The 19,857-nt window shown below is 47.9% G+C and overlaps 1 protein-coding gene across 1 annotated transcript in view; it reads right to left on the reverse strand.

Annotated features, from left to right (window-relative positions):
- Nucleotides 1–15,016: 15,016 nt before the first annotated feature.
- aoc2 (amine oxidase copper containing 2) overlaps nt 15,017–19,857 on the reverse strand; it is a 28,094-nt gene continuing 23,253 nt past the window's right edge. The window contains exon 4 of the mRNA XM_072487289.1: nt 15,017–19,293. Coding sequence (XP_072343390.1) covers nt 19,024–19,293 — 270 coding nt within the window. The 3' untranslated portion in view covers nt 15,017–19,023. The remainder of the gene's footprint in view (nt 19,294–19,857) is intronic.

A 19,857-nucleotide genomic window follows, 5' to 3' on the forward strand; every position in this document is an offset into this window, starting at 1 on the left:
TGGGCGTCGAATTCTGGTTGACCTCCTCAAGGGTGGGTCAGGAGCCACCGGCTGAGGAGAGGGCTGGGCTGCGTCAGAGTGAGGAGGATGCAGAGTAACCGGAATCTCCGCATAGTCCAGGTCAGGGACAACAGGAGGGCGTGGCACTGGCGGAGGATCACGTAGCGAGCACGGAACGAGACGAAGGGCACGTCGATTACGGCGCCGAATGTAACCATCCGGTAGACAAACCAGGAACGAGCGGGGAGCCACCTGCCGAAGGACCACAGCAGTTGCAGACCAGTCACCATCCGGAAGATGGATGCGGACGTTGTCATCTGGAGCCAGAGCAGGACGATCAGCTGCACGGGAGTCATGAGCCGCCTTGTGCTGTGCACGAGACAGTTGCATTCGTTGAAGGACCGGAACGTGGTCGAGGTCTGGGACATGAATGGACGGCACCGTCGTCCTGAGGGTGCGACCCATGAGCAGCTGGGCTGGCGACAGGCCAGTGGACAGTGGGGCCGAGCGATAGGCCAGCAGGGCGAGGTAGAAGTCGGATCCTGCATCGGCAGCCTTGCAGAGGAGCCGTTTGACTATGTGGACGCCCTTCTCCGCTTTGCCGTTGGATTGGGGGTACAGGGGACTGGATATCACATGCATAAAGTTGTACCTCCTGGGAAAGTTGGACCATTCCTGGCTTGCGAAGCAGGGGCCATTGTCCGACATCACAGTGAGTGGGATGCCTTGACGCGCAAAGGTGTCCTTACAGGCACGGATGACTGCAAACGGTCATGTCGTGCAAATGTACCACCTCCGGGTAGTTTGAAAAATAGTCTACAATCAGAACATAGTCCCTGCCCAGCACGTGGAACAGGTCGATGTCGACCTTGGACCAAGGGGACGTGACCAACTCATGGGGCTGTAGGGTCTCACGTGGTTGGGCCGGCTGGAACCGCTGATTGGAGGGGCAGTTGAGCACTGTGTTGGCGATGTCGTCATTGATGCCGGGCCAGTACACTGCCTCTCGGGCCCGTCGGCGGCACTTCTCCACGCCAAGATGGCCCTCGTGTAGCTGTTCCAAGACAAGCTGGCGCATGCTGTGCGGGATAACAATGCGGTCCAGCTTCAGGAGGACACCATCGACTACCGCCAGATCGTCTCTGACTTTGTAGAACTGCGGGCATTGGCCCTTGAGCCACCCGTCTGTTAGGTGGCGCATGACACGCTGTAGCAGGGGGTCAGCCGCAGTCTCACGGCGAATTTGGACGAGGCGCTCATCCGTGGCCGGTAGATTGGAGGCCACGAAGGCCACATGGGCGTCAACCTGGCAGACGAATCCCGCTGGGTCACACGGGGTGTTGACTGCCCTGGACAGAGCGTCGGCTATGATCAGGTCTTTGCCCGGGGTATATACGCTCTGGAAGTCGTAACGCCGGAGTTTGAGCAGAATGCGCTGGAGGCGAGGCGTCATGTCGTTCAAGTCTTTTTGTATTATATTGACCAGTGGGCAATGGTCGGACTCGACGGTGATTTAGGGAAGGCCGTACACATAATCATGAAACTTGACGACACCGATTAAAAGGCCCAGGCACTCCTTTTCTATCTGCGCGTAGCGCTGTTCCGTGGGGGTCATGGCGCATGACGCATATGCAACGGGGGCCCATGATGAGGCCTCATCGCGTTGCAGGAGCACTGCCACAATGCCAGATTGGCTGGCATCGGTCGAAATTTTTGTCTCTTTCGCTGGATCAAAAAAGGCCAATACCGGGGCCGTGGTAAGTTTGGTTTAAGTTCTCTCCATTCGTGCTTGTGGGTAGGAAACCATTGGAAGTCTGTCGTCTTCCTGACCAGGTTCCTGAGAGCTGTGGTATGAGAGGCGAGGTTAGGGATGAACTTCCCTAGGAAGTTGACCATGCCCAGAAATCGGAGGACCGCCTTCTTGTCCTCTGGCTTTTTCATGGCTGTGATGGCAGCCACCTTGTCCGCATCCGGCCGCACACCCAACTGGGAGATGTGGTCCCCTAGGAACTTGAGTTCCGTCTGGCCGAAGGAGCATTTGGCTCTGTTGAGGCGTGGGCCCTGGTCCCGTATGCGTTTGAACACGCGCTGGAGGCGACTGATATGCTCCTGCGGTGGTGGTGGACCAAATGATTTGTCGTCGACATAGACGCGAACACCTTCAATGCCTTCCATCATTTGTTTCATGATCCTGTGGAATACTTCTGACGCCGATATGATCCCAAACGGCATCTGTTGTAACAATATCTGCCAAAAGGGGTGTTAAAGGTACACAGTTTCCTACTGGATCTGTCTAGTTGAATTTGCCAGAATCCTTTCGAGGCGTCAAGTTTGGTGAAGAGCATGGCGCGAGCCATCTCGCATGTGATCTCTTCGCGCTTGGGGATCGGGTAATGCTCCCTCATTATGTTGCGATTCAGATCCTTTGGATCAATGCAGATTCTGAGCTCGCCGGAAATTTTTTTTTATTCTCCTCCATTTTCACATTTTCTCCCACATTTACATCCATCAACAATAAACAATAATCAGCAAGAAATGTCAGACCCCATAATAACAACGATCCCATCCGCCCACCAACCCCCCAAACCGCAATCCGCATGTTTACATAAACAACTGACAAAAAGGAATCAAGGATTACCCGTAGTCACACTTAATCTTACACAGCTCTCTCCACCCCCCCCCCCCCCCCCCCCCCCCCAGGTCTCCAGTTCCTCCCGTCCACTGCCTCTTGTAAAACTCCTCCCCCCAACCTCGGTTCCTTCCCCCCCAACTTTCCACCCCGGCTAGACCACTCGGATCCTGTTCTGTCAGGCTCCGATGGCCGCAGCCCCTCCCCCCACCTCACTCTCGTTCACTGGCCGGCTTAAACCGGCCAGCATGGAGGCCCCCGCCCGGGTCCCTTTCCCACTTGCCCGTCCCTAGGAAAGCCCCAAAATCCCCTTTTAGCACACAAACCCCGCATATCCACCTACACCCCAAAGAGCCCTCATTTCGAGTGAAAGTCCCATCACTTCCCTTGTCCAAATATATACAACATTGGCTCCTTTAGCCCATACACCCGCACGCAGTGAAACAAAAAAGAAGAAAATACAGTCATGAGGTTACATCGGCACATGGCCATTCCTCAATTTGTCAGTTCTGCCACAGTCCTTCTGCTTTCCCAAACTCCTCCGCTGCTTCCGATGTTCCAAAATAAAAGTCCCTGAGCTTGTAAGTCACCCTCAGCTTCACTGGATATACAATGCCGCACCGCACCTTGCTAATGTACAGTGCCCTCTTCACCCGGTTGAAGGCAGCCCGCCTCCTTGCCAGCTCCACCGTAAAGTCCTGGTATACACATATACCAGCTCCAGCCCACTGCACCACCCGCTTCTGCTTGGCCCAGCTCAGGACCTTCTCCTTCACCCTGTACCTACGGAAGCACAGAGTCACTGCCCTTGGCAGCTCACTCGCCTTTGGTACAGGACTCCACGACCGATGAGCCCGATCCAGTTCATATCGGGAGGGATCCTCCCCCTCCCCCAATAGTTTTGCCAGCATCGCGGCAAAATACTCAGTTGGCTTTGGTCCTTCAACTCCTTCCGGCAGCCCCACAATCCTCAAGTTCTGTCGCCTGGATCTATTTTCAGGTCTTCCATTTTTCCTCGCAGATCCTTGTTAGTATCCATCACCTTCCGCATCTCCTTCCCCATCAAGGCAAGTTGATCACCGTGCTGCAATAATGTCTCCTTCACTTCCTTCAGCGCCTCCCCTTGCTCTCGCACCTCCGCCACTGCGCTCACCACCTCCGTCCTCACCGGGGAAACCGCCTCCTCCACCAGCACACTCAAAACCTCCCTCATCTCCTTCCTCACCGTCTCCATGCATTTCGCAATCTGCGCCAACTGCTTTTCAAATTCCGCAGCCATCACCTTAGTTGATTCTTCAGCCGTAAACAGTGCGGCCTTCCCTGGTGCTCCAGCCTCCATTTTTCCTGGTGACCTTTCCACTCCCCGACGGACCTCCAGCTGTTTTTTTTTCGGCCGTTTTTTTTGCTCACCCTCGACATTTTTCTTTGGGGTTTTTTTCCCTTCTGTGTCTTCACAGTGCCTCCTCCATGCCTTCTCCCTGCTTCTGCCACCTCCGTGGACCCTGGGACCGGGCTTAAAGCCCCGAAAATGCCGTTCCCGAGCGGGAGCGCTCCATTGTGCAGCCGCCTCCCACCCGCCGTCACCGGAAGTCGTCGCCGGAAGGCTTTTTTACGCACACTATGGAATTGACCCAGTCAGTTGGTTCTGTAACTCTGGGGATCACTCCTTGGTCTTGGAGGTTCTGCAGCTGCTGCTTGAGGCGGTCCTTGAGGGGTGCTGGGACTCTGCGAGGTGCATGCACCACAGGTGTGGCGTTCTGTTTGAGTAGGGTATTGTAAGTATATAGGAGCATGCCCATGCCTTCGAAGACGTTGCGGTGCTGGTCGATGATGGCGTTGAGTTGCGCCCTGAAGTCAGCATCCTGGAAGGCGTCATCAGGAGAGAGAGAGTGAACTCTTTGAACGAGGTTTAGCAGCTTGCACGCCTGAGCGCCAAGCAGAGAGTCCTTCGAGGAGCCCACAAACTCGAAAGGAAGGATGGCTTTTCGTGACTTGTGCATCACTTCGAGTTGGCATGAGCCGGTAGCAGGAATGATGTTGCCATTGTAGTCCAATAGCTGGCAGGCCGATGGAAGAATAGTTGGTTTGACACGAAGGCTTTGGAAAGCAGACCACGCCTTGAGATTGGCGGAGGCACCAGTGTCCAGGCGGAATCGTATTTGGGACCGGTTGGTATCTTTGCTTCGGGGAGAGCCCGTTCCGCCTTGTGGGGACCGTGCCGCGCCGTTTCACCCGCTTGTATATGGGGGTACCGACTGGTGGCATTTTCATGTAGGACACAGGTCTCGATGGCGGTCGCTAGGGTGAGTTGCTTTATTTTGAGGAGCTGCTGACGTAGGGGGTCCGACTGAACACCAAAAACAATCTGGTCGCGTATCATGGAGTCGGAGGTGGGCCCGTAGCTGCAAGACTGCGCAAGGATGCGGAGGTGTGTTAGAAAGGATTGGAAAGGTTCATCCTTGCACTGCAGGAACATGTAGCGCTCAAAACTTTCATTCACCTCTACGCTGCAGTGAGTGTCAAACTTGAGGAGAACCGTCTTGAACTTGGTCTTGTCTTTGTCATCTGCAAAGGCGAGAGAGTTGAAAATGTGGATGGCATGGTCCCCGGCCGTGGAGAGAAGAGGAATTTGCAAATGCAGAGACATAGGTAAATATAAACCTATCACCATTACATAATTAATGAGACACAATAATTAATTTGCTTATGTTTTGCCACTACATTTTTATGCAAAGTATGTACCTGTTGATGCCAGAATTTAGGGATTAAATTAACTGGAATTGTCTATAACTTAGAAAAACAGCTAAGCTGTTTGTAACGTATAAAGTATCCTCATCTGAGTCCCCTGAAGTTATTAGTAACTTTGTAAAAGCTATCCCATTTAATGGTGACGCTTCTCCCTAACGATTAATGTCACGGGCAGTAATGAGACAGAAATCCGTTGTGGGTTTAAAAGATCGAACCTTGAACTTACACTCAGAGAACATCAAATTGAGGGGCAACCTGATAGAGGTCTACAAAATTATGAGGGGCAAAGACAGAGTGTGTAGCCATCTGGGATGGCCACGTCCCGATTACAAAATGGACACTTGCAAAGAATGCAGGGAAAATTGGACAATGCTAAAAATCAAGCAGGTGCAAGGTCTGTCTGTTGATTAGAACCTTAAACTCTCAGACAGGACAGAAACAACCAAGCAATCTACATACTAATGAGCCATCTCTGGGGACAAAAGGGAAACATTTAGATACACAATGTTAGGACAGACTCCCCGGCGCCAGAAGAAGCTAAGACAAAGCAGACTGCCAGTCACCAGGACACGCCCAGCGATCAGGGAACCACCCCTCTATTGGAGGAAAATCGATACGAATGATTGAGAAAGACTTAATTAGTTGAGGCCAAGTTCAAGGCCCACCCAAAAGCGCATGAAGCCCTTTTCAGTATAAAAGATATTCCCCAAGGGAGAATCTTCCTCCTTTGGCTTTGGCTATCACCGAAGAGAGAGACCAGCCTAGCAGCTGCACCAGACCAAGTAAGTCCCAAGTCAACGCACGCTACGAGATAGACGCTCCTAGTTGCTACCCTGTAAACAGCTCAACCCAGCAGCCTCAGAATCGAGCAACGGCCATTGTTCCTCGGACTGAGTGGGCACCCGAAGCTAAGTGTAGGCCTTAGTAACAGTGGTAGTTTAGTTTGTAGAGTTTATGCATCAGTTGATTTGACTGTGTGTAAATAAATGAGCATTGCTTTTGAACTTACTAACTAGTGTATCGAGTCATTGCTCAGTATTCCGTTCTGAACCTTGTGGCGGTGTCGAAAGATACCTGGCGACTCTTGAGCAAACGTGATTAAACAGAGCCAAATTAAGAGCCAACCAAAAGTTAGCAACAAGTGGATAGTCAGAGACTTTTTCCCAAGGTAGAGGGATCAATTACCAGGGGACATAGGTTTAAGGTGCGAGGGGCAAGGTTGAGAGGAAATGTACGAGGCAGGTTTTTTACACAGAGTGTAGTGGGTGCCTGGAACTCGCTGCTGGAGGAGGTGGTGGAAGCAGGGACGATAGTGACGTTTAAGGGGCATCTTGAATAGGATGAGAATAGAGGGATATGGACCCCGGAAGTGTAGAAGATTTTAGTTTAGACGGTTAGCATGGTCGGCACGGGCTTGGAGGGCCGAAGGGCCTGTTCCTGTGCTGTACCTTTCTTTGTTCATTGTTGTTCTTTGTTTATAAAACCACAGTAAAGAATATTTCCACAGTTTACTGCAACAGACGAGGATGCTGGCTGTGTAGTAGTATCGTCATTGGATGAGCAATCCAAAGGCTAATGTTACAAGAACTGCAACAGTTAGTGGAATTTAAATTTCAGTGGATTGGCTATGCTAAATTACCCCTTAGTGGCCAAAAGGTTAGGTGGTTACGGGGATAGGGTGAGGGTGTGGGCCTAGGTAGGGTGCTCTTTCGGAGGGTCGGTGAAGACTCCAGACCCACAGCAATGTGGTTGACTCTTCACTGCCCCTCTGTCATGAGGTCGCAAGTCAATCAGTTGTGCCAAACTGCAACAGAAATACCAGATGGGATGCAATGGGTCAAGGAGCTGTTTCACCACCACATTCCCAAAGGTAAGAAGGATGGGCAACAAATGCTGACCTTGCCAAGAATGCCTAACAGCCTATGAAAGAATAAAACAAAAACTTATAAATTCTTGAACTTCAGAAACCCAATCATAGAATTTACAGTGCAGAAGGAGGCCATTCGGCCCATCGAGTCTGCACCAGCTCTTGGAAAGAGCACCCTACCCAAGGTCAACACCTCCACCCTATCCCCATAACCCAGTAACCCCACACAACACTAAGGGCAATTTTGGACACTAAGGGCAATTTTATCATGGCCAATCCACCTAACCTGCACATCTTTGGACTGTGGGAGGAAACCGGAGCACCCGGAGGAAACCCACGCACACACGGGGAGGATGTGCAGACTCCACACAGACAGTGACCCAAGCCGGAATGGAACCTGGGACTCTGGAGCTGTGAAGCAATTGTGCTATCCACAATGCTACCGTGCTGCCCGAAATGTCCAATGTCAATGTCAAGTGATGAAGAATCCCAATTTCTCATCCTAAATTTAAAACCCTTATCATTTTGCCCTGAATACATTATCCTTATCTGAGTCCTTTGAAGCTATCCGTAAAGACTTCTGCACTTTGTAAAGGCTATCCCATTTAATGGTGACACTTCTCCCTAACGATTAATGTCACAGTCAGTAATGAGGCAGAAATCCGTTGTGGGGTTTAAAAGCTCGAACCTTGAATTTACACTCAGAGTACATCAAATTGACCAGGTAGAAATGTAATTGTCAACATAACATTAATACAGTCTGAATGATTTCAATAAAAACTGTCATGCAGAATTACACAGAAATAACAGCACAAAAGCAGTCTATTAAGCCAAACTCATTGTTACTTGCAAGTGTACAACTGAAAGTCAAAGAAAGCTAAAGAATGATTTTGTATTCTTAACCTAAAACGTCTATGCAAACAAAAGAGATTAATTAACACCATGAATTGCCGAGAAGGACAAGGATCTACAATGTAGTGGGCTGATCATCACTTCCACATCCCTCCAAGTTGACACATGATCCTGATTAAGGGCTGATATCGGCATTCCTTCATTGTAACTCGATCAATTAAATTCCCTCCCCAGCAGCATTGTGTGAGCACCAGCACTACACATTCAGGAGAATGTTCATCTTCCCAGGACAATTAAGGTTGAGCAATAAATTCAGCCTTGCCAGCATTGCTCACATCCCGTGAACAGATAAACGTGGATATTCCAATTCCAATGGGAGTTAGGGTAGGTGAAGCGAAAAAAGTCTGAATGTCTGATCAATCAGAATGCCGGATGCTTCCTCAGACGCAACCCACAATCTATTATGCTTGCAGTGACCCTGTAATGAAATATTGCAGGATCAGCAACCTGTAATGGCTGAACTTGCCAAGGCACTAAGAAGCACGGTAGCACAAGTGGATAGCACTGTGGCTGCACAGCACCAGGGTCCCAGGTTCAATTCCTCACTGGGTCACTGTCTGTGCGGAGTTCTCTCCGTGTCTGTGTGGGTTTCCTCCAGGTGCTCTGGTTTCCACCCACAGTCCAAAGACGTGCAGGTTAGGTGGATTGGTCATTATAAATTGCCTTTAGGGACCAAAAAGGATAGGAGGGGTTATTGGGTTACGAGGATAGGGTGGAAGTGAGGGCTTAAGTTGGTCGGTGCAGACTCAATGGGCCGAATGGCCTCCTTCTGCACAGTATGTTCTAAGCCATGAACCAATGTTGTTACATGTATCTGGCAATCATCATAGCATCTCAGCCTGCAGAGAGCCAGACATTACCTGTTATTAGGCCAGTTGTAGTTGACGTGGAGCAAAGGATTTTCCCTGACAGTGCGTATAAGTTGATTGTGACTTCAGCCTGTCTCCCTCTCCTACTTGGAAAAGCTGCCACCCACACCTCATGCAACATCACATTCACTTTCGTAGCCATATCCAACAGATAGGAAATCATTTGGGAGATAGGTGTGCATCCTATTTCCATCGTGCACAAAAGCCTGTTTGAAAGTATACAGGTCAGAAAGAATATGTAAAAAGGGGGGAGTCAATATTTTGAGTTTATACCTAATGTCGGGGTTCCACCTGAAGAATTAGCCTGCCTCCTCGGTGGGATAGTGGTTAGCACTGCTGCTTTACAGCTCTGAGAACAGTCACACAAGGAAGAGTTTACATCTTAGTGCTGCCAATGCACTGTGGAGCTGCATATTGGAAAACTGCACATACGCAGCTCTTATTGGACGGAAATTCTATGTCCAAGGGTGAAGAATTGCCTGGCATGCACTTCTGCAAAGTAATTAAACTGTAAAACTGACAGGTATTTTGCATTAATTCTATTCGTATTGATTTAGCCTATGTTGAAATATCTAAGAGAATTATTGGTAAACCAAGACGTACCACATGGAACATGTCCCCTACTATTTCTCTGGTGCTTGCTTCTTGTGCCTTTAGAGGGATTGTGGTAGGCTATATTAGGGGTATCGCGGTACCTAGGTGGGATGTACCTTATACTGTAGTATGAGTGGTAGAATCTGCCTGCTGGTTCCGCCCAGCAGGCGGAGCATAAGAGTCTGTGTTTCACCCACAGCAGTCATTCTGTACCGGAGCTGCTGGGGTAACTACTTGTTCATTAAAGCCTTCAATTGGACTACAGTCTCGCTTCAGTAGTGATTGATCGTGCATCAGGGATATGATGGTAATTTGCCCCACTGAAAACTAACTGATCTCCTTAATAACATCTCTAGATAGGTATGATCGCATAAAGAAGCAATTTGCACTATAATGATAAATTACATTTCTAGGAATAAACAAACTCATTGCCTCATCAATCATATCTTTACTGAAAATGGGGGTGTAATAAAATTGTTACAAGCTCATTGTACATATAATTAACATTTTTTATTGACTAATAGTTATACATATAATTGCTAAATGAGAATAAAATTGGAAATTGCCGACTTACCTTATGGTACAGGTTTACCTTAACCGCATCCAACCTCTTTGTTCTACATTAAGGGAACTGTTTGTTCATTTAAAATAAAAGGTTTAATCCACCGTTAACATGTCAGAATTTGGCATCAATATGTTAAGTCTTTGCGCAATTGCATTGACCACTTTAATTTCCCGTTTTAAATTTTACCTGTATAGTTCAGAGTAATGAATCATCTGGAGTGTGTCCAGCGTTCAACCTGCTTTCTTTTTAAAACAGCGCAATTGACTTTGTAACATGTTAACTACAGCTGTGTTAGAGAACATTGCTCTCTCCTGATAGAGAATAATTGCTGCTTTACCATAGAATGAGACTATCGTCAAAATGTATGTTTGGAAAATAAAGGTAGCTTGAAGGGATTTATAGTTATATTGGTAATCATTAGAAATAAGGTAGAGTTTACAGTGGGTTTAATTTAATGTTTCTGTGCCTGGAAAGGTAGAAGCTATATTTAGATTCATGCTGGACAAAGATGTTTGTCAGGGCAATTTAATGAAAATGAAACAGAGTCCTGTCTTGGGCAAGGAACAACCCGCCCAGGCTGCACTTAGTTCCATTTCCTGCATTGACAAGCTCAGCTCGCCAGTGCAGGAAGAGATCTCAATGGCACTCTGATCTCTCAACCCCCCCTGTGGCCTCTGGACCCCAACTTACCAATTGGAGGTCCTAGAGTCCCGTTCACACCCCACCTTATAAGGGCCGGGCACCCCCTAGTCCGATCCCCATCATGGGCAAGGTGCCATCTGGGCACCTTGACACTATCAGCCTGGCAGTGCCACCTGGGCACCACCAGGGTAGCACACAGTTGGCAATGTAAGGGTGCCCAGATGGCATTTCCAGGGTGCCCAGGGGGCACTGCTATGGTGCCCAGGTGGCATGAAGAGGGCCCAGGTACAACCCTGCCAAGAGCCCAATCACCTGGGGGCCCCCAGTCATCTGGGAGACCCTTCAAAATGCTGGTACGCTTGGTCCACGTTTGTGGAGACCAGTGCTAAATGGTTCTTGGCTGAGGCCTCCAAGGTGAGGCCATTAGGTCCCAGGCACTAGGTAGATCTGGCATAGACATATTCAGGTGAGGCTAACTATTCACTTGAATAGGCAAATCTGCATCCCACCCATTGAGGGCGAGATCCAGATCACAAAACTTTATAAGATCTCGTTAGATCTTGCGAGGCATAAAGAGCACTGTAAATCTCGCAAGAGGCCTCTCAGGAAATTTAACGGTTCGTCACATCCCGAGTCGGGTGCAACAAGGCCGGTAGATTGCAGCCTGTATATGTGTGGGGGTTGGTTAAATCCCAACTGGGTTTGTATTGTATTGAGAGGGCTACGGCATGAAGAATAAATAAAAGCATGAGCACGTGGGTGTTGCTCAGCAACTGGAGCCTTGTAAAGTAGAATAGCTTTTAAGTTTTAATTTTAGCTGAATTTGTGGGAAGTTGGAGATAGGTAGCGAGAGAGAAAGCAGCTCTTACAGCTCTCCTAACAGCAATTGGGTTTGAAGGCTAGTGAAGGAACATCTCTCCCAGATTTGCTGAAAGAAAAGCCATACCATGGAGTAATGGTTAAGAAAACAAGTGTAGAAAACTGAAGAGCAGCTAATTATGGAAACTAGAGAAATAAAGAGAGGTTTCCAAGAAGTCTGATTTAAAGGTACTAGAACAGAGAACTGTTCAGTAAAAAGACAGACACAGTTGACAAGAAGACTGAGACGCCAGAAAGATATCTAAAGTGAGATTTTACCACAGCCTGTGGCATGTGAGTTGAAATAATGATGGAAATCGTTGGTTAGATCTCGGAGTTTGTGTAAAAGCAGTCAAGGAAAAGGAAACCTAAAAGGAGGTGGTGTAAAATCCTGGACTGGACTATCTGTGAAATATGGAGTGGAAGCTTTGTTTAAAAGTCATGATGTGGAGATGCCGGCGTTGGACTGGGGTGAGCACAGTACGAAGTCTTACAACACCAGGTTAAAGTCCAACAGGTTTGTTTCGATGTCACTAGCTTTCGGTGAACCTGAGGAAGGAGCAGCGCTCCGAAGGTTAGTGACATCGAAACAAACCTGTTGGACTTTAACCTGGTGTTGTAAGACTTTGTACTTGTTTAAAAGTGTTGTTAGAAAAACCTGGTCTGGAGTTCGGAATGCAAACCGCTAAAGGAAAGCCTAATTATGAGAGAGGATTTTAAAGCATGTTTTTGGGAGTGGAGTTTGGAAACTCTCACGTGACAATCATTTGGAAGGATTCTGAGGAGACATCCACAAATATTTATTTGGGGTGACGAGTAGAAAGTGTATTTGCTCACAGTCACCTTGTGTGCCGAAAAGGGACTTTGTGTTAATAAGACCATTATAGGTTAAGATATACTTTGTAATCCATGTGAATCGTAGAACCTGTGTGTAATTGTTACATAAAAGGGGGATTAAAAGAGTATTGTATCATGATACAATGCTTAAATGCCTTTTTCTTGATGTCAAAACTAATTTTTAAAATAAATTTAGAGTACCCGATTCATTTTTTCCAATTAAGGGACAATTTAGCTTGACCAATCCACCGACCCTGCACATCTTTTGGTTGTGGGAGCGAAACCCACGCAAACACAGGGAGAATGTGCAAACTCCACATGGAGAGTGACCCAGAGCCAGGATCGAACCTGGGACCTCGGCGCCGTGAGGCAGCAGCGCTAACCATTGTGCCACCGTGCTGACCTGAAGTTAAAACTAATTACGATCCTGTGACTCTGTGCCTCCACGTTTTATATAAAAAAATAAAAGTTAAAGTCTTTTGAGCCAGGATTCAATTCTGGGACCTTCCCGTCCAGCGATAACATCAACTGTGATCGCAACGTTGGCTCAAAGGTGTCGATTTGAATTTGCTTTAAAAATTGTTAGTTTTTTTGTCCAACATTTTGCCCTCACCTCTGCTGATTTAAGCTGGGTAACAGAACCCCAGGGCTCGCTCAATGCTTACGTACCCAACCAGCTTCTTACACATTTCCTAATAGGATCACTGGATAGTGATAATTGGCCAGAATTTGACTTTTTTTGTGGGTTTCAAGTGTTCATGAAGCAGATTTTACTACTGTTCTCAACCAATCTGACATTTATAACTCTATCGTGATGTGGATCTGCTGCTGGAATGCTAAGACTGTGACATCCATCAAATGTTATTTTTACTGTTGATGACATGTTGTAACTGCAAGCCCCAAATTCAGTATCAGTGCTGGATTGGCAGCTGATGTGCAATCCTCAAAATAATCACATTACCAGATGAAGTATAGAAACCAGACTTTAAAAAGTAAACATATAAATTTTCTTTTTATCTCCCTTCAGTTCCCATACAATGATGGTTAGCAGCTGGTTTTAGTTACATGACCTTTGCTTCCCTCCATGAAACCTCTTTATCATGCTGGGGATTCTGGGAAATGGTGGACATGCAATCAAACTGCACTAAGCTGTTCTCCTCAAGGTTATCCAAAGCTCTGCTGTCCATGTCTTGACTCACACTAAATCCCATTCCCTTATCACCCCTGTGCAAACTGGCTTGCAATTGGCTTGTGTTCAAGCAATGTGTTTTCCTCAAATCTTCCCATGGCCTCACCCCTCCCTCTGTCTGTAACTTCCTCCATCCTACAATCCAGAGTAGCACCGTGTTTAGCACTGTGGCTTCACAGCGCCAGGGTCCCAGGTGCGATTCCCGGTTTGGGTCACTGTCTATGCTCTGCACGTTCTCCCCGTGTCTGCGTGGGTTTCCTCCGGGCACTCCGGTTTCCTCCCACAAGTTCTGAAAGGCGTGCTAAGAGGTGGATTGGGCATTCTTAATTCTCCCTCAGCGTACCCGAAAAAGGCGCCGGAATGTGGCGACTAGGGGCTATTCACAGTAACTTCATTGCAGTGTTTTAAAAAAAAAAATTTAGTGTACTCAATTAATTTTTTCCAATTAAGGGGCAATTTAGCGTGGCCAATCCACCTAACCTGCACATTTTTGGGTTGTGGGGCAAAACCAATGCAAACACGGGGAGAATGTGCCGTTGCAGTGTTAGTGTAAGCCTACTTGTGACAATAAAGATTATTATTATTAAAATCCTCCGAGATATCTTCGCTCCTCTAATTCTGGCCTGTTGTGCGTCCCCAATTTTAATCGCTCCACTATTAGTTGCCTAGGCCCTGAACTCTGGAAAAACCTCTACCTCCCCATCTCACTTTCCTCCTTTAAGACACTCCCTAAAATCAAAGTCTTTGACCAAGCTTTTGGTCGTCTGACTAATATCTCCTTACGTGGCTTGGTGCCATACTTTGTTTTATAATGCTCCTGTGAAGCATCTTGGCACATTTTATTTCATTACAGATGCTATACACGTATAAGTTAATGTTACTGTGGTGATATCAACAGAAAATGTTGTGCAGCTGCTGAATATAAAGATGGCAGCTGAAATTCAGATTCCACAAAATGTTTATAAGATGGTCTTGAAATTTCAAAACCGCATAAAATAGATTTGATCTGTATATCATATGTCTGATTATCCAAATTGGATTTTTATTACAAGATTGCATCCTTTGTTACCCACAGCAGTGCCCATGGCAACAGGTAGGACACAACTCTCCAACACTAACAAAGCCAAGCATTTCAAAATTGCTGGCCAGAAAGTTTTGATCAATCAATATTGTTAACCTATAATCCGAGATGGAAATGTCTGGTTGTGAGCAGACTCTTCATTTTATAGCAAACTCTATAGTTTAATTTGTTCTTAAATGCAGAAATGTGAAGACATGTTTTTGCATAAAATGACAAAACAATTGATTCAATCTGACTTAATTTCTGCTTTATTTAAATTGGGACAATTAAAGGTAATCACAAGCAGTAGAAAATGAGCAATCAAGTCAGAAGAGGCTCTTTGATCAGTGCATTATTTTTCATCAGTCTCTTAAGATTGTGTTACGATAGCCTGGGCTAAATTGCGGTCAACTTCAGCCCCACAGGCCCTGGAGTCACAACACAAGTGAATTAACCAATAATTTGTATAAGAATTCCCGAAATCGTTGGCTAATTGCAGTCACCAGGTTTCTAAGTTGAAACACAATTACTGTTTATTTATAACAGGATTAATGATGAAATATGCAGTAAATGCTAACCTACTATCTCATTGACTGTCCCACCCACTTCACCCCACACACAAGACAGACAAACACAGAGAGGTGGAAAGGGGTAGAAATAATAAGGCTTAAGGCAAAAGATAAGAGTCTTTCCTTCAGGTGATGTGTTCTTTACAGCAGACTTTCCTCCCAGCATGCTGGTTGATCAAAGCCTCTGGATTACAGCTGGCCATGGTATTCTGGCACAGTCATTCATTCAGTAGTCACAAGCAGTAGGCTTTCTTCTGGAGAGACATTTAGTTTTTATTAAACTGGGCCTTCAACTCAAAGGTTCACATTCAGGCCTATTTCTTTCTTGAGACCCTGGACGGGATTCTGTGCTCCTGAGGCTGTGCTGACGCCGTCGGAAAAGCCGTCGGATTTCTCGACAGTGTCAACACGGCCTCAGGATCAGCGATTTTGGCCCCTACAGGGGGCCAGGACGGCACTGGAGCTGTTCACGATGCTCCAGCTGCTGATCTTGTCGTGAACTGGGCGCCGCGGGATCCGCGCATGTGCAGTGGCACCGGTGCCAACGCGTGCATGTGCAGTGGCTCCCTTCACCGCGCAGGCCCTGACGCAACATGGCGCAGGGCTACAGGGGCTGGCACGGGAGAAAGGAGGCTCCCAGCCAGAGAGGCTGGCCGGCCGATTGGTGCGCCCCGATCGCGGGGCAGGCCATACCGGAGGACCCCCCCCCCCCGACAGGCCCCCCCGACCCTTCTATGCTGAGTACCCACCGGTTGAGTGGACGGCGCCGGCTGGACTCAGGTTTTTTACAACGGCCGCTCGGCCCATCCCGGGCTGAGAATGCGCGGGGGGGGGGGGGGAACCGTAGAGCAGCCCTCGACCGGCGGCGCGTCAACCACACCGGCGCCAATTCTCCGCTCTGTGGAGAATCGCGTGCCGGCGACGGGGCGGCATGGCGCGATTCGCGCCGGTCACGGGGATTCTCCGGTGCGGCCCCGGGCTGAGAGAACCCGCCCCCTTTGTCTCATATCAAGCCCGGTTTCTGACCTGCAGTTTGACTTCAGGTGGTCTCGAGAGAATAACACCCAGTCTTGCTGGGGAGAGAGAAGAGCTGTTACACTGGTTTTCCACAGAGAATTCATCTGATCTTAGAGAGAGAGAGAGTTTGGATTCTTCCATCCGGGCTTCAGAATCAAAAGTGAAATTAATTCCAGCCTTGACTCCGAAAAACATCTCAGTGTAATCAGAACCAATCACCATTGGCCACCGGGCAAGGCCCAGCTGTCTGAGTTGATTCATTGGCCATTAGCCAAGTCAATCAAATGGAGTCATCACTAATGTCAGTCTAAAACAGCACAGCCTTCTGGGTCTTCCTGTTCGAATTAAAGGCGCAGGCTGCTTTGCCTTAAAATCACAGGTCCATTAAACAGCCATGGAACAAAAATGTATGTGGCTGGTTTAGCTCGGTGGGCTAGACAGCTGGTTTGTGATGTAGAACAAGGCCAGCAGAGCGGGTTCAATTCCCATACCAGCTATACCCGAACAGGCGCAGGAACGTGGCGACTAGGGGCTCTGAGGAGGGTGAATGCATCCTCTTTGTTTGCTAGGCTTTGCCTCATTAAATTTAAAGTAGTCCACAGCATGCATATGACAGTGGCCAGAATGAGCAGATTTTTTGAGGGGGTGGAGGATAGGTGTGGGCGGTGAGCAGGGGGCCCGCCAACCATATCCACATGTTTTTGGCCTGACCGAAGCTGGAGGGAATTTGGCGGGAGTTCGCTGATGTGATGTCTGAGGTGCTGAGGGTGAAGGTGCTCCTGAGCCCAGAATTGGCAATGTTTGGAGTGTCGGAAGACCCGGGAGTCCAGGGAGCGAGGGAGGCCAACGTTTTGACCTTTGCCTCTCTGGTAGGGGCTGGTTTAGCACAGTGGGCTAAACAGCTGGCTTGCAGTGCAGAACAATGCCAGCAGCGCGGGTTCAATTCCCGTACCGACCTCCCTGAACAGGCGCCGGAATGTGGCGACTAGGGGCTTTTCACAGTAATTTCATTGAAGCCTACTTGTGACAATAAGCGATTGTTATTATTATTGGTAGCCCAGAGACTGATCCTGCTAGAATGGAGAGACTTGGAGCAGTCAAAACCGGGGGGGTGTGGGTGAGCGACCTCACGGAATTCCTCAGGCTGGAGAAAATTAGGTTTGCATTGAGTGGGTCTGTGGAGGGTTTGCCCAGAGATGGAAACCACTTATCGACTTCTTTCAGGACAGTTAAGTCAGCAGGGGGAGGGGGAGGGGTATTTGAGGGTTTAAAAAAAGAGAGAAGGCAGAGCCGGCGGGGGGGGGGGGGGGGGCGGGGGGGGGGGGGGGCACAGCAGGGAGGGTGGGACGCGGGTGTTGGTTATTTATTTGTTATGAGATTTTCTAGTTGTTCTCTTTTTGGTTTGGTTGCGTTTGATGTAAATGCCTTAATAAAAACATTTTTAAAAAAGATTGTTTACCTGCTGTAATATTACCAGTACGTAAAGATAGAATACTTTTCATTTGTATCAGCGATATGCAGGCAGGGCCTAAACAGAGATTAGGTCAGTGATTCAAATGTAATGCTAATAATGTTACATGACCTTCAATGACGATGATGATAACGCCGTTTATACATCGATATATTCCTTTATATTGTATTTGAATGACCCACTAACGTATAGAAGAAATAAAATATTCAACATTGCATTGTCGGCATTTGGCAAAATAAGTCAGTGAATCATACGGGCTTTTACGCCAATTGGCAATGGTTTCATGGTCATCACCAAATTTTTATTGAATTCAAATTTCACTATCTGCAGTGGCGGGATTTGAACTTGGGACCCCAGGGAAGTAATCTGGGTCTCTGGATTACTAGTCCAGTGACAATACCACTATGCCACCACCTCCAAGATTCGGGATTGAACGCCCGCGCCTGGGAGAGTTTGCCGTGGCAGCATTTGGCATTGCTTTCCACAAACGTGGATCAGGTGTCACAAAACTTGGGGGCGGGGTTACCCAGGTGATTGAAAGCCCTCGGGTGGTTATGCTATGGGCAGGGCTGTATCCTGGCACCCCAATGCCATCCAGGCACTGTGGCACCACCGCCCAGGCACTTCCAGGGTGGCACTGTCAGGTTGGCAGTGCCAAGGTACCCGGGTGGCAGGTTGACCGTGCCGGTGATCAGGCCCGGGGATGCCATACCCCTATTGGGGGGGGGGGCTCGATGAACTCCTAATCAGTAAGTTGGGGCATTGAGGGGGGTCCGACATTGAGGGGGCATTGGGAGGGAGTCGAGAGACCAGGGTGGCATTTAAAAATGGCACCCCGATCTCTTCCTGCACTGACGAGCTCAAAATAAATGCAAGTATGACCTCGTCGGGGCTTTCCTCCCCGACCACCCCCCCTCAAAATATTCCGTTTAAGAGCGGGGCCATTCTCGGCGCTGCAGGCTGAGCAATACCCCACTAAACACGCCCAAAATGGGACTCTGTTTTTTCCCGTTAAATTGCGCCCAACATCTCACAATTGCATGAGAGGGGCTGAAAACATTTCAAGTCAGTCAACGGCTTCTATATAAGTGATTTCTCAACAAAGAAATGTACTGTAGAGTTAAATTGAAAGTGGTGGTCAGTCACAGTTAGCTAGCCTTCTCACTCAATAATTAAGTCCTGCTAACTATCAACAGCTAATCTTCTGTTCCATAGGTAAAATCTGGGAGATGGGGTACACATGAAGCATATTCAACTGTACATGCCATGGGGTTAGTCTTGCACGCTTTTCCACTCTGGGAAGAATTGATGTAGACGACATCTTGAGCTTTAATAGAAGGATCATTCCTGAAGTAGTTGACTGGTTTTAAAACGAAGCCAACAGCATTTCCAGCTGTGGCCGTATTGGGAACATCCTCTGCGTGGGGAATGTGGAGGAAGCCAGCGGTAATCCAGGCGACCAGGTCCTGTTCATAAACATGAAGGAAATGGGAGCATGGTTACCATTTTGACATATAGATCGTAAAAGAAAAAATATCCCACCATTTTTCTCCTGCCCTTTAATAACATGGGAGTGAAATTAGCCTACAGCAGAAGTGCAAAACAGGCTTCCCGTCATCATGACACCGAAGGAGGTCATTCAGACCATCGAATCCATGTCATGTGAGTCAACAGTGGGGTCTTTCTCCATGAGCGGGAAGCTTAGTCAATAGGGCAGTAATGGCAACAAGACCTCGCCCAATTTGAGCATCATACATGTGCATGCTTCAGCAGAATATGGAGGCCTACCGAAATTTGCTTTCTTTCGCCTGGGGTGGTGGGGATGGCTGCAATAACAGTACCCCCCACCACTTGCCCTGGCTGGGATCAGCTAATCTAACATAGATCTTCTGCCTTACCGCAACTTCTCATGAATATCAATGGGTCATATTGCAGCCAAGGAATATCAATAGGTAGGCAAGAATGGACTGGGATTGTTCACTCAGTTTCTCTGGTAACTGTGATGCAATCCAAAGTTTCCAAACAAAAAA

Source organism: Scyliorhinus torazame, chromosome 21 (assembly GCF_047496885.1).
Source record: "Scyliorhinus torazame isolate Kashiwa2021f chromosome 21, sScyTor2.1, whole genome shotgun sequence".
NCBI classification, from domain to species: Eukaryota; Metazoa; Chordata; class Chondrichthyes; order Carcharhiniformes; family Scyliorhinidae; genus Scyliorhinus; species Scyliorhinus torazame.